This window comes from Dasypus novemcinctus, chromosome 27 (assembly GCF_030445035.2).
Source record: "Dasypus novemcinctus isolate mDasNov1 chromosome 27, mDasNov1.1.hap2, whole genome shotgun sequence".
In the NCBI taxonomy this organism is placed as follows: Eukaryota; Metazoa; Chordata; class Mammalia; order Cingulata; family Dasypodidae; genus Dasypus; species Dasypus novemcinctus.
Genome location: NC_080699.1, coordinates 6,921,528 through 6,935,851, shown reverse-complemented (window position 1 = coordinate 6,935,851; position 14,324 = coordinate 6,921,528). Strand labels below are relative to the sequence as shown.

Genomic DNA, 14,324 nt, shown 5'->3' with positions numbered 1-14,324 from the left:
CACTTTAAAACAAGGATTACCTTTCCTCCAGTTTCTAATAACACAATCATTATTTCCATTTCCATCTAAGTCTTCAAGAGAAGTATATCAACATCCATATTTCTACCAACAGTCTCCTCAAAGCCATCTAGGTCTTTCCTATCAAGCGTCTCACAGTTCTTCCAGCCTCTACCCTTTACCCAATTCCAAAGCCATTTCCACATTTTTTGTATTTGCAATAGTAGCACCCCACTCCTGGTACCAAAATCTGTTTTAGTTTCCTAGGCTGCTCAAAGCAGATACTATGAAACGTGTTAGCTTAATCAATGGGAATTTATGAGTTTACAGGTTGAAGCCAAGAAGATGTCCTAACCAAGGCATCATTAAGGCAGTTCTTTCTTCCCAAAGACCAGTTGCCAGCGACCCTGGGCTCCTCAGTCATATGGCAGGACACACAGCAACATCTGCTGGCCTCTTGCTTCTCTTCCACATTTAACTGATTTCAGCTCCTTGCTTCCACAGCTTTCTCTCTGTGTATTCATTCCATTTAGAAAGGACTCTAGTAAGAGGATTAAGAGCCATCCTGAGGTGGATCACACCTTAACTGAAGTACCCTCATCAAAAGGTCCTACTTACAATCACCCATTGGAATGGATTTGATTTTAGAACATATTTTTCTGGGGTACAGTCAGCTTCAAACTACCACAGAGCTGCTTGCTTTTTCTTGGTCCAGCCTCGCTCTCCTCTCCCCGTTGAGGACAGAAGTTGGCTGGAGGAGAGGAGCCACTCGACAATTCCATTTCATCTGAGTGAACGTTATCCTCAGTATCACCAAATACTTTATGAATGGGGTTTTACTGATTACTAGTTTCTGTTCCAATTAGGAAATATATAAAAGCTGTGTTTTGATGAGTTAATAAAGCAAAGATGTATAGAGAAGATATATTCTCAATAGTAATTGCCTTCCTTACTATAATACGTGTTTTATGGAAAACCTTTGTAAAATACTGAAAGGATTGTTGCTCTCACTTGGGAAGAAAAAAGATTTCAGGGTAAGGTTACAAAGTGACATCACATTTGAAATTTATTAATTGCTTCCTTCAAAAGCAAGCTACCTATTCCAGCAAACAAATTGAAATCTTAAGTCAACAAGGCTCTGCAAGATGTTGTTACTGTGGTTAATTTTTGACACACAATCCTTAAAATACAGTAGAATCTTAACAATACTTTTCAACATGATGGGACATGACCTTAAAATCTTTGTTTTACCACAATGTGGTTTTCTCATTGCAAAGTACTTAGAGTTGTCAGATTTAAAGATGAGCTCCATATTTCCCTTTATAAAAGGATATGTGTTCCAAATTGCTGACCTTTCCTGTGATGACAAGTGACTCTCAGTAGTATGCTGCTTGGAAAATATTTAGCAGAAGGGACATTTCATCTGCACCTTCAGTTAAAGACAGTGTTTTCGATAAAAAAAGGAAGTAACTACCTTTTGAAAAACATCTTTTTAATGCAGAGAGCATTTGAAAAACAGGTGTTTGGGAAATGATTCCAATATTAATTGATTTTGTTGTGAAAGCGTTGTAATACATTATAGATAAAAAGTTTCATAGGGACATAGTCAAACAGATGGAAATAGGATTTTCTAACTTGGTCAAAAATCTTCCAAGGAGTTTCAATGGTTAGGTACTGCACATAATTATTAATAATGTTGGCATTTACTGAACTTATATTACATGCCGTGTACTTGGCTGAGTTCCAGGTACATGAGGTACATGCTAAGTACATGAAGCATTTATATAGGCAAATAGCTAAAAACTTAGATTGGAACTCAGAGACCCTTCTCTTACACATTACATTCCACTGTCTCTGTCTTTCTGACTATTTGTAATGAAAACTGATTGACCTCAGGGAGGACAGAAATATGCTAGCTGAATTTCAGGGGAAAGGAACCTTGGCATAATTGGTGGAACCTTTGAAAAATGAATATCATGATTAGGTAATCTGCCTGGAAAGCAGTCTGTTTATTCTCCCTGGCTTCTAGATGATAATCTTGGACCATCTCTTTCCTTCTCAGCCTTCCAATAACTCCTCCCCATCCTCACTTTCATCTGATAACTTTGCTTCCTAATTTTCTGAGAAAACTTCCTGAGACCACCACTACCCTATGTTCTCACGTGGCATCCGACTTGTGTTGTTTCCCTTCTGTTACTGGAGACTCACAGTCCCATTCCAGGCCATCCTCTCCCCTTCTCTTCCTGCCCACTCAAGGGTACACTTTAGCCATTCTCCTACTCCCTTTTAAATCAGTTTTTTTCCCTTTCTACTGGATCATTCCCATCAACATGCAGCATGCTATTATTCTCTCTCCTTAAAGTAAAACCAAATACTTGTGTTGATTTCACTTTCCCCTTTGGCTAATTACCATTTCTCTGCTCCTTTGTTGCACAATTCTTCTGACAAGTTTTCTTCTGCTCCCAGTCTGTCTTGAACCTATTCCAATCACTCCAACAAAACTTCTCATGGAAAGGTATCACTATAACCTCCACATTGCTAAATCCGATGGACAATTCTCAGTGTCTCTTACCTGACTTATCGGTAGCATTTGACAGTTGATCACTCCATGTCCTGGAAACACTTTCTTCATTTGACTTTCAGGATACTACACTCTTGATTTTCTTCACTGGCTCCTTTTCAAGTCCCCTCTTCTTGAGCTGATAACATCAGAGGGTGCAGGGCTCAGTATTTGGACCCCTTCCCTTCTGCTTTTATACTTCCTTCCTTGGTGATCTAATTCACTCTCAGAGCTTTAGATTAATTTTCCATATCCCTATTTTCTGTCTTGAGCCCAGACCTCTCCCCTGAACTCCAGGCTTATATAGATCCAACTACCTAGCTGATATCTTCATAGTGTGAGTACTGAACACCTCAAACTAAGATGTCCAAAGTGTAGCTCCTGATCCTTTCCCCAAAATGAAAATTTAAAGGTCACTGAATACCATGCTTCCATATTTTAAGTTTGGATATTGTCTGGCAAACCCAGTCAGTGTTCCTTTCCTCACAGTTTTGTCTTGAAGCCATCTGCCTTAAAATCACTTGGACACAGGTTTTAAAATTAAGATTTCTGATCCTAACCCCAGGTTTGCTGAATCAAAATATCTATAAAAAGGACCCGAAATCTGCATTTCAGTGAGTTCTTTAGCTGTTTCCTATGCAAAATAAAGTATAGGTGAGGCTGGGATGACTCTACAAATAATAGATTCTTAAGTCACTTGATACGTTAAAGCAGAAGTTTGAACAAAATAAGTTCATTGTTGATAAATCCAGGGTTACTATATTCAAGATCATAAACTGCATAAATACAAGGGAAAGGATTAACCATTTACATGTGTATAAAAAGTCACAATCTTGCATCAGCATAGCACAATAATTTAAACCACCTTGATGAAAGATTTGTAGTTTTTTCAAATATTTTTATGCAAATTTATTTAACTCCTTTCTCACTGGTAATATAAACTTTTCCTGAGATCAGGATTTTTTTTGTATGTAGTCCTTTAACTCTCCTAAATACCTGATGATTAGCTAAATGTATAGTTAGAAATATAAGGGTAATTAGTTTCACATTGCATACTATTTGATAAAGGTATCTGGTTAGACCTAACTTAAAAGATATGTGAATAATTGGGGGGAGAGTTCAGAAATGATTCAAGCAGATTGTTTTGTTTTAGAAAGAGCAGCAGAGCCAGCTTTAGGTATCTGTAGGGCTCTTTCAAGAAGCTATTCCACAGTGAGGAAGAAAGTAAATTTAAGGGAAATGAATGGGAGGGGGGTAGGGGGAGAAGAGCAAATAATTTGGAATGGTAGCACTGAAGGCTCCATTTCTAAAAAAAAATTTGGCCCAACGGTTAGGGCGTCCGCCTGCCACATGGGAGGTCCAAGGGTCAAGCCCCGGGGAGGACCTCCTGACCAGTATGGAGCTGCCCATGTGCAGTGCCAATGTGCGCAAGGAGTGCCGTGCCACGTAGGGTGTCCCCCACTTAGGGGAGCCCCATGTGCAAGGAGTGCACCCTGTAAGGAGAGCTGCCCAGCCTAAAAAAGTGCAGCCTGCCCAGGAGTGGCGCTATACACACGGAGAGCTGACACAGCAAGATGATGCAACAAAAAGAAACACAGATTCCCAGTGCCTCTGATAAGGATAGAAGCGGTCACAGAAGAACACACAGTGAATGGACAGAGAGCAGACAATGGGGGCGGGAAGGGGAGAGAAATAAATAAAAATAAATAAATCTTAAAAAATAAATAAAAAACATAGATAAATATTGGAATGTGTCACCAAGTAGGATCTGTAAACTACTTGGCTCGGCCTTCACAATGAATCCAGAATCTGACCTCTTACCACCACCTCCGTGACCGCTCAGGTCCAGCCCACCACTGTTCTCTGGATTATCGCAGCAGCCTCCTAACTGCTCTTGTGCCCCCTCTAGCCCTCCTATAATCTGATCTCGACCTAGAAACCAAAGTGGCACCGATAAATATGTTAGATCATTTCACTCCTCTGCTCAAATCCTCCATTGGCACTTGTTTTAGTTTGCTAAGCTGCTCAGAGCAGATACCGTGAAGTGTGTTGGCTTTAACAGTGGGAATTTATTAGCTTACAAGCTTACCGTTTTGAGACTGAGGAAAATGTCCAAATCAAGGCATCATCAGGCCATGCTTTCTTCCCAAAGACCAGCTGCTGGCAATCGCAGACTCTGCTGACACGTGGTGACGCACATAGCAGCATCTGCTCGTCTCTGCCTTCTCTTCCAGGTTTCATTACTTCCAGCTTCTTGCTTTTGTGGCTCTCTCTCTCTCTCAGACCCTACTTACAGTAGGTTTACACTGAAAGGAACAGACTGGCTTTAAGAACATGATTTTCTAGGGTACATACAGTTTCAAACTACCACAGCACTATATTTTTAAAAGAAAAAAAAAATCAAAGTTCCGATAGTGTTCTAAAAGGTCCCAAAAGATCTGAGTCCTGCTATGTTCTATCCTTGCCATCTCTGCTGCTCTTCTCCTGGCTCAGGCTTCTCTACCCTTACTTACTTCCTAGAGCAAGCTGGGTCATGTGTCATGCTTTTGGCAATTGGCTTTTCCTTCTGATTCCATCTCTTGACACCCCCAACTCATCCAATTCATTCTAACTTACAGCTTCAGTGAACATCCTGGAATATATCAAAACTACAAATCTGCCAGTCTCCTGTATTAAGTCATGTTCCCAGCTAGTGTTATCACATGTTTTTATCTGACACCCCTATCGGTAATAAGTAAAGTAGGAAAAACATACTTAAAATTTATTTGCAAAAGGAAACAGAAGAAAAATTTGGATAATAATCTGCTTTCAGTTACCAATAAAAGACAGCAGCCTATGAAACAAGAATAAGTGACAGAAGGAAAGAAATAGATGAGATGGGAATGTAGCTGGATGAGAAAAGAAAGGAACTACTACAAGATCCAAAATGTAATAGCTGAGTTGTAATCTATATTGGAAACCATAAAGAGCAGAGAATAAGATCAGTTACATAGGACTCATATTTAAGGAGTTACTCAGAATGAAGGAAAAAGGGCAAACTAATGAAAATTACATGATGTGACAGTGTTTTATTTTGTGCTGAGCATTTTATATAGTTTAGCTCGTTTAGTACATACAATAGCCTTATACAATGGTTGCTTTATCTCCATTTTATTGGTGGAAGAACTAAGACTGATTAGATAATTTTCTCAAGGTGTGGCTGGTGATGGAACTAGAATTTGAGTTTGTCTATATGACTCTAAAGCATACAGTCTTATCACTAGGCTGTTGGACAGATGATGAGTAGAGAACAGCTATCCAATTTATACATAATCAGTGTTGCTTAAGAAATTAAAAATCAGTTTAAGCAAAAATACTGACTCTAGCAAGTAAGCTCCTAGGATCTTATTTTCACTGTATCCTCAGTGCCCAGAATGTTCTTGGTACATGGTAGATATTCAATAAATATTTGTTTATTGAACTGCCATAATCACTATCTATTAAGCACTTATTCTGTGTTTGTCATGGTGTCACATTATTTTATTTAACCCTTAAAACAACTTCTGAATTTTCATTTTGTAGATGAGGGAAAATAGACTGCCTCGAGGTTAAATGATTTATTTAAGGTCTTAAAACTAATAGGTAATAGAATTTGCATAACGGAAGTAAATTTAACAATTTCCTGAAAGTTTTACTTTTTATATCAAAGGGTTCGCTGTGTTCCAGAAAAATATGATGAAAAAAAGCTGCACCTTTGCATATATTGGGTAAATTTTTAAACTTTACATAGAAAGAAGGTACCCAGCATGAGTTTAAACATGTTTTCACTACTGTGGAATGAAAACTGGCCTTCTGTTAGACTTCCCCTTTGGGGGATGCTGGGCTTGGTAAGAGTTCTTTGGAATCAAGTTGCTATTCTTGGATGAAGGCAGCATACATTCTCAAACATGTAAGAGTTTATGAGTATGCCCAGCCTCTGCTGAAGTGAGCGAGTGTCTGATACTTGAGCAAGATCGTGACCCCCGGGATGGTCTATGGTTCAGCATCTTGGTATGAGTGGGGAATAGCCATCTTTTGCCCTGCTGTCCCCCAATATGCTGGAGCTCTCCCCACCAGCCCTTTCCAGGTATCCTGTGCTCAGGTACAGTGCCCATAGCTCTGTTCTCAGGCCCACCTGTTCTGCGCCTTCTTTTTGTCCTAGCCCACGTGTCTTTAGGTCTCCTCTAGCCTTAGGTATTTCCATGTACCATACTAGCCATTTCTCCTCAGGTAAAACCTTCGTTATCTCTATTTTGTGATAAAGATTGAATGAAATACCAGTAAAGTTCCTAGTATATTGGCACATTGTGTTCTCGATAAAATTTTATTTCCTTCTTTCTCTCCCGCTCCTGACACCTTTGTCCCTCATTTTTATCAAAAACCCTTGAGTCTTTTACTAAGAAACTTTCTAACTTACTGGTTTATTATTGTTCTGTTTTCTTTCATTTGAAAATAGTAATAATAAACTCATTAAGTATTAACCTAAAAAAACTTTACAAATAAAAAAAGAATGAGTGGCATTGCTTTACATTTCTGTAACTCATTCTAATTTCTGCCTTATTAGAAGGCAGCTGGATTCTCATATCTGCATCTACATTCAATCTATTGCTATGTAATTTTGGCTAATGCATAGAAGGAAAAAATGGCCTCACACAGATAGGTAGTTGGAAAAGGGAGACTACTTTATTGAATGTTATGATTCAATTTATTTACATTTTAAAAGCGGGCAAAACAAAATTAAAATGTTCAGTGATGCCTGATTAGTTGATAACATTTTAAAGGAATTTTAAAAATATTTTTAAAAAGTGGTTTTCAGCAACTTTATCCAAGCTGTTAATGAGGAGGATTATGAATTGAACAATAGTATGTCAAGGTGAAGGCTATTGTTGGTCATATGAGGAATGGAGTCATTGTAGTGTCTGCAATATGAGAACTTATGTCTATATTTCAGTTAGTTTGAGAGAATAAAATTAGAGGGAGCAATACTAATGAAATATATTTCTAAAATATTTACATTGTTTGATATGAAATCTTGACCTTCTACCTAATTTCTCTTTTGTGGAACAAAGGAGCATGTTTTAATTGTCTTTTCAAACTATTATCCAAAACTTTACAAGTGGTAGTTATTTCAGTAGAGATTGCAAAAAGATGATTTTTCGACTTCTATTGTTCCTTCTTTATCAGCCATAATTCTTTTGTTTAGTTGTTTTCCCTCATCCAATTTGGTAACCCCAGAATACAATTTATATTGGATAGTCTAAATAGATGCTTTATTATTTCCCTATAATTATCAAATTTCAAACTAATGAGTTTGTGTCATAGCAACCATCAGTGTTTTCCAGGGAGTTTTGTTCCTTTCTCTTCTTCTTTCCTTCCTTGAATTATTATATATGCATGGCTTTTTATATATTTGATGTGTTTTAATCCCTTGCACTAAATTATATTTGCTGCTTAAATCATCTTTTCTTTGGTCAGTGTGATTTTGGTGTAATTCCATTGATCCTCTATAACATTATAACTCTCTGGCACAAAAAAAAAAAAAGCATCCCAGACTCAACTTGTACATTTCTTGCCCCAGTCCCAGATCAGCTGCTTCTCTAAGGAGCCCTGTACCTTTTAGATGAAAATGATAGTTTGACAAAATAATCTGGATTCTGATAGAGTTCACTGCTGCTGAGGCTTGCTTTTCTTTTGAGTATTTTCAGTGGCCAGATCTATAAAACACATCTTTTTTTTAAAAGTTGTGGGATCATGAGTTTACACCAAGGTTTCTCAACCTCAACACTATTCAGTGTTGGGCCAGATAAGTTCTTGTCATGGGGGTCTGTCCTGTGCGCTGTGGGATGTGTAGTAGCATCCCTCTCCTCCACTGAATACCACCACCGTCCCAAGTTGCGTCAACCTGAAATGTCTCCACATATTACGAAACGGAATTTTGCAGAGGCAAAATTGTTTCTAGTTGTGAACTACTGGCTTACACTTGTACTTCCAGCAACATTCAAATAATTACCTCATTGTTTTATTCCTAAGAGTGTATTTATGTGTCTATATGTATACCTATTTTCCAAAAAAAAATCAATACCAGCATGACCTCTAACAACAAAACCTGCCCTGTGGGCTAGGTCCTCCCTCCCCTACATGAAATCTTAGTCCAATCCCATCGTTTTCATCAGAAAAACAAGCTGATTTCAGAAACCCAAATATCTGTGCTGGCATTATGATCAAAATTCCAAACTCTCATCCAATTTAGGATTGCTCCTTTACCCAAACTCATCACTGCTTTGGCCCTGGAGCCTTCAGGGAAGGATGTTTACCCTGTGCACGCCCCCAAGACCCATCAGCCATTGATTTCGACCTTTCCAGGGCCAGGGGCTCGAGGGAGGGGCACAGTTGTACACAGCAGATACATACATGGTTCTCCTGAGAGTTCCCTGCGTTGGGTGGATGATTACACTTGTGTCCCCTCTCCAAATTAAGTGGGATGCTTTTGTAGGATTCTTAGAGATATCTCACTGAATGCTCCATCTGTAATCCTGTAATTGTGAACTGCTGGCTTCTAATATTTCTAACAACATTAAAAAAATTACCTCTGACTGGTTACTTCTGACTCTGCCCCTCAGCCTCTGGATGTCCAGGTGTTGGCCCTATGCAGTATCCTCTAGGCTGTCTTCTTTTTTGTTTGGTTGTTGTTGTTATTCTTGTTAAGCAGTTCAAATGTTATTGACCTCCCAGTTAAAAAGTTAAATTTAAGGTCATACCTCTAAGTTTGCTGTATTATACACATGGTGCAGAATATGATGATAAAGAGATACAAATTAGGCCATGCCCCCCAAATTAGTTTACTAGAGCACAGAATCATCGTCCTAAATACATATAAAGGATATAAAGGATACATTTTAAGGATAGGAAAGGACTGGCCAAGTTTACTGAGATACTTCTCAAAGTAGTTCAAGGCACAAAATGAACATGACAGTGTACACACACGTAGACTCATGCATCTCAGGACAGCCCATGAGAGATCTGGCATCACATCTGTGTTATAACACTAAACGTACTGCAGAGATTCTGCTTCTTAACCGAAAAACCTCAGTACCTATAAACATCATGCGGATAATTACCCCAAAATATGGAGAATACAATTACAAGCACCTTATTTTAAAGAACAAACACAAAAGACAGATAAATTTAAGAGTGTTAAATGCTTCTGTTTTGGACAGTTCCTTGAGAGAACCTATACAGGTTTGTTCCCAGAAGCTAATGCATCCCTAGTCTCTATGAAGGAAAAATGAATTCTAAAAATTAACATGGTTTTCAGTAATTCAAATTTCAGTGTTTATATAAAAATCTAGAGTGACCACCCATTCCAGTGGCTTCAAAAGATAAACAGAAGGCTCTTTGCTGTAATTAAATTTACCAATATTTGTCCAGATCTGTTTAATATATACCCAAGAAAAATACACTTATTCTATAATTTCTTATAAAATAGCAAGTAAGGAGTCGATGTAGGAGATGTAGAAGGGGAAAGAGAATTCAAAAAGTCCGTTTCTGCAGTCACTTGCACTTCAGAATCATCAAAAAGCAACTGCTTCCCCCTATACTCTTTTACACTTTGCACTACATATGAAATTTTGTTCTCAGCTCCACTGACGTTAATGCTATTTGGTTAATGGACTCCTTGTTTCTTTCACATTCGTGGACCCGTTAGTATTTTTAGTCTCAGCATTTCTATTTTCAGCAAGTGCTGTACTGGCAACCTTATCAGGATTAGACGTTTTGTTGTGAAGCTCATAATCTGCTTTGCTCTTTGGTCCTCCAAGAAGTCCACTAGCTTCTACATTTTTTGTTGTTGTTCAGAATTTACTTGGCTGTGTATTTCCACTGACTAATCGACACTTGTTCATCATCGTAATTTTCAACTACTCCCGTGCTCCCTCCTCGTTCAGTGGTTCTGGCTTACCTATTTCACACAGTTGGTCAACCACAAAACTTCCCTTATCTAGTTCTAAACTGTTAAGCTTAGTGGCTTTAACAGAAGCAGTGTAATGCCCAAGACTAATTGTAATGCCACTATTCGTCATGGCCACAAATAATCCATAGCTGCCGTTGGCTGGCTTTGTGTTCCGTTCTTTGAGGATGGAGTTGTTAAAGGGTTGTCAATAAAGGAGTGTTGATCTTAGGAAGTCCACCCCAAAACAGTCAAACTCCAGGCCACTAGTAGCAAAGTACTTCAAATGAATGGCTATAATTTCAGCCATTTAGTCAAATAATAAGCCTTCATTCAGCTTCAGTGTTATGGTGGTAATTTTCACAGAAAAATTTTTCCTCTTCTCCAGTCCTCTCTACTGAAGCAAATTGTGAAATTGCCCATCTCAATGTCTTCATTTCTGTTTTTGGGTCTGGAGAAATTTCAGAACTCTCCTCTACCTTGCAAAGCTCTCATTCTCTTGTACTGGCACAATGATGTCCTGAAAATCTTCTTTCTTTTAAACCTCATACTCCAAGCAACGAGTTCTTAATACCAGCTGACCTTGAAATAATTTCTCTACTAGTTCAAAATCAGTTTGCCCCACACCTTTGTTTATGGGTTTAACTTCATTAATGTTAATGGATTTAATATTATTCCCTGGAGATTCAAGTCCACAGCCATTAACCTTTAAAGTGTTACCATTTTTCACACTTCCCCACGTCCTTTTCAAGATCTTATTCATTTTCTTTAGATTGTGCCTTGGATCCTTGGCTTGTTGTTATTTTTCCCAGACTTCAGAATTTAGGAAGAATGCTGGGTTGCTTATTCGTAGACCTTACCCAATTTATTTTCACTATGGGTTTCTTTGTGAGGGCCTTGTATTCTCATTTACAGAAGCAGACATGGGTATTATTTTAGGAGGAATCTCCAACATATCACCTGCAGCTTTTCTTCTTGACCTAGTTTGTCCCTGGTTCTCGTCAATGGCTGGGGTTCCTTGGGTACTTCAGCTTTTTTCTTCATGTTAGCAAAGTCAGTGTCACTTTTTCTTTTCCCATTTCCTTTTGGGAGCTTTTCTTATCGTCTTCCAAATGCCTCATACTGTTGGTCTCGGTGCTGTTAGTGTCACTCATCTCTTCTTTCTGATGAGGGATTTCTTCTGCCTTGGTAGATACTTCTGCCACATTTTCCACTTTTTCCTTTCTTAGGCATTGGCCTGTTTCTGGAATGTTTCCCAGTAAGCACTGAACTACTTCCTGCTTGTTGAGATGCAGCTACCCTTCATATGAGACATAGGGTTCCTTCCCTGAGTGTGTTAGCAGTCACCTTGGCTGAGTGGGAACTTTATCTGTATATTTCTGTGGATTTAAGAGAAAACTAGCCTGAAACTGTTCATCTGAAATGATTAAGGACTGTAAACTGTGTATTGGTTCATACCTTGCCAAAGAACCTTTGCAATTTCCCTTACTTACTTTTTGGTTGACTTTATCCTTGAGGGCATCTTTCTTCCTTGAAATAATATTAAATCAGTGCTTCACATGAGATATAAAACCAGGACAAAAACATAATACCTGAAGTACACTATTAAGGTTAGCAAGTGCTGCCAGATTATTCAGTCCCACAGGAGGTAGCAAGTTTTCTCTCTTCCCACAGTTTGGGGGGAGTACCTGTGCTGCAGGAACAACTTGATCAGTTTCAGATCCTCTGTGTTCAGGTTACTCTTCATTTTCTTCAGAACCTGTGAAATCCAAAGCTATTTTAGTTTCCTTTTTCTGAAAAAAAAAAACTGCCAGAGAGTCTGTTTTCCTTTGAGGGACTGTCTCTTGAAAGCCCATTACTTTCACTAGGTACAACATCAGGCACTTTCTCTTCAAATCCCAAGGAGTTGACAAGAATTAATTCTTAGGGAAAATGTGGAATCCGGGGTAGGTGTGGGTCCAGCGGTGAGTTCCTGCCGCTAGCCCCGCTGTCCCCAACCCCAGGAAAGAGTGACCATAGCTCTGGAGAGCAGGAGCCCGGCGCCCCTTGGACCTGCTGGCACCCGTCGGCTGTGCCCGGGGATGGAGAGGTGTGCAGAAGGAGTCGCGCTTGCCAAGCGCCTGAACGCCAGGGTCTCTCCCAGCCCACCCCCGAGGCGAACTTGTTGCATTTTCCTCAGTCTCAGGACCCCCATCTGGGCTGTCCTCTTAAGGAGAGCCATTTCTTTAAAGAACGAAACATTTTATTGACATATTCAGGAAAGTGCTCAAATTAAGTGTAGAACTTAATGAATTATCACTAAGTAAGTGACACTATATCAGGATCACCCAGGCCAAAAAAATAAAACCACCTCCAAGTTTCCAGAAGCCTCCTTGTGTTCTTTCTAGTCACTCCCCAAAAGTTACCTCCATCCCACCTTCTCACATCATAGATTGTTTTTGACTATTTGGGGAATTTATGTAAAACAGAATCATATGTTTTTCTGTGTCTACTTTTTTTATACATTTACTTATGTGGTTCAACCATGGGACCAGGCATTCATTCATTTTCATTTCTCTATAATAATGCATTGAATGAGGAAAATAGGACTTTTATATATTATGCTGGAAATCATCTGAGTTGTTTTCAGTTTGGGGTCACTATGAACACTGCTGCTTTAAGTATTTTCATACAACACTTCTTGCATTTGTACACGCCTCACCCTACAAATAGGTTTTGTGTTTGCCTCTCCCAGGACTTTGGGAATTGCACTGGTCCTGGACCAGTATTTGTTCCTCACCTCAGGTTTCTACATCATGCAGCAGTGAAAATTTGCCTATCATATAGGTGAATAACTTTGTTTTGTTTTAAATCAGGGATGATGCCTCTCCCTTCCTTAGTTCTCTAGTCTGTATCTGTTTCCTTGAAGGCTTACATGTCAGGAAAAAAAAGTCTCACTGGAGTGTGACTATCTTAAGCAATTAATGCTTCTCAGCAACCTGCAGCTAATCTTGTAATGACAGAAAGATCTAAGGGCAGTGTGATGGCGATGCCCTTAGAAGGATGTACAAGAGATTTTTAACAGAGTTGTGTGTGCCTTGGTTGGTCTCCTGAAGGCACAGGTAAAATCTCGGTCAGGTCTGTAGCATCCCTGAGAGTCTTGTCGAGCAGGAGGCTGGCTGGACAGATCAGCAGCAGATCCCTGACGGACATGCATTTGCTGATGCGATGCTGCTGGGAAATCATGAGGGGCCTTGGGCTTATCACCACTCAGCCAAAGTGAGGGTCCAAATGCAGGCAATCCCCCCTGTGCATTTTAACACTGGTATAGTAAGAGCAGCAGCTATGGAAAAGATAAATAGACCTCAAATCCCCGCCATCCTCTGTTTCAGTTGTCATTGCACAGCATCTCTAGTGGTCGTTAGGTCTTGTAAGTAACTTTCACTTCTTTTGGTTTTTAGGGCAGCATAACTATTTGTGTGCTGGACGAAATGACTGCATTGTCGACAAAATCCGCAGAAAAAACTGCCCTGCCTGTCGCCTGAGAAAATGCTGCCAGGCCGGCATGGTCCTCGGAGGTAATTTTGATGTTCTCACAGTCGTAAACTGCCTAATAATTACATTACAAAACTGTGGGTCAGAAAACCACGGTTTTCTTATTTCCCTGTTCTTGCTTTGCTTTTTCGGTCTTGAGTGTTATTGGTGGTGAGTCTTCCTCTCGAGTGCGTGGCTGAAGCAAGCAGTGACCACCCATTCTTGTCGTAGATTTCCAGCACTTGGCAGTCTCTTAGGAGAAGTGAGAACCCTCCTCTCGTCTGTCCTGCC

At 39.4% G+C, this 14,324-nt stretch overlaps 1 protein-coding gene and 1 pseudogene across 2 annotated transcripts in view; one reads left to right on the top strand and one right to left on the bottom strand.

The window, feature by feature from the left end:
* Positions 1-14,324, top strand: part of PGR (progesterone receptor) — an 89,558-nt gene that overhangs the window by 22,751 nt on the left and 52,483 nt on the right. For both annotated transcript variants that reach the window (XM_058289406.2, XM_058289405.2), the window contains exon 3: positions 13,961-14,077. In XM_058289406.2, the coding sequence (XP_058145389.1) occupies positions 13,961-14,077 (117 nt within the window). The remainder of the gene's footprint in view (positions 1-13,960; positions 14,078-14,324) is intronic.
* LOC139437704 (ubiquitin carboxyl-terminal hydrolase 1 pseudogene) lies at positions 10,041-12,714 on the bottom strand (annotated as a pseudogene).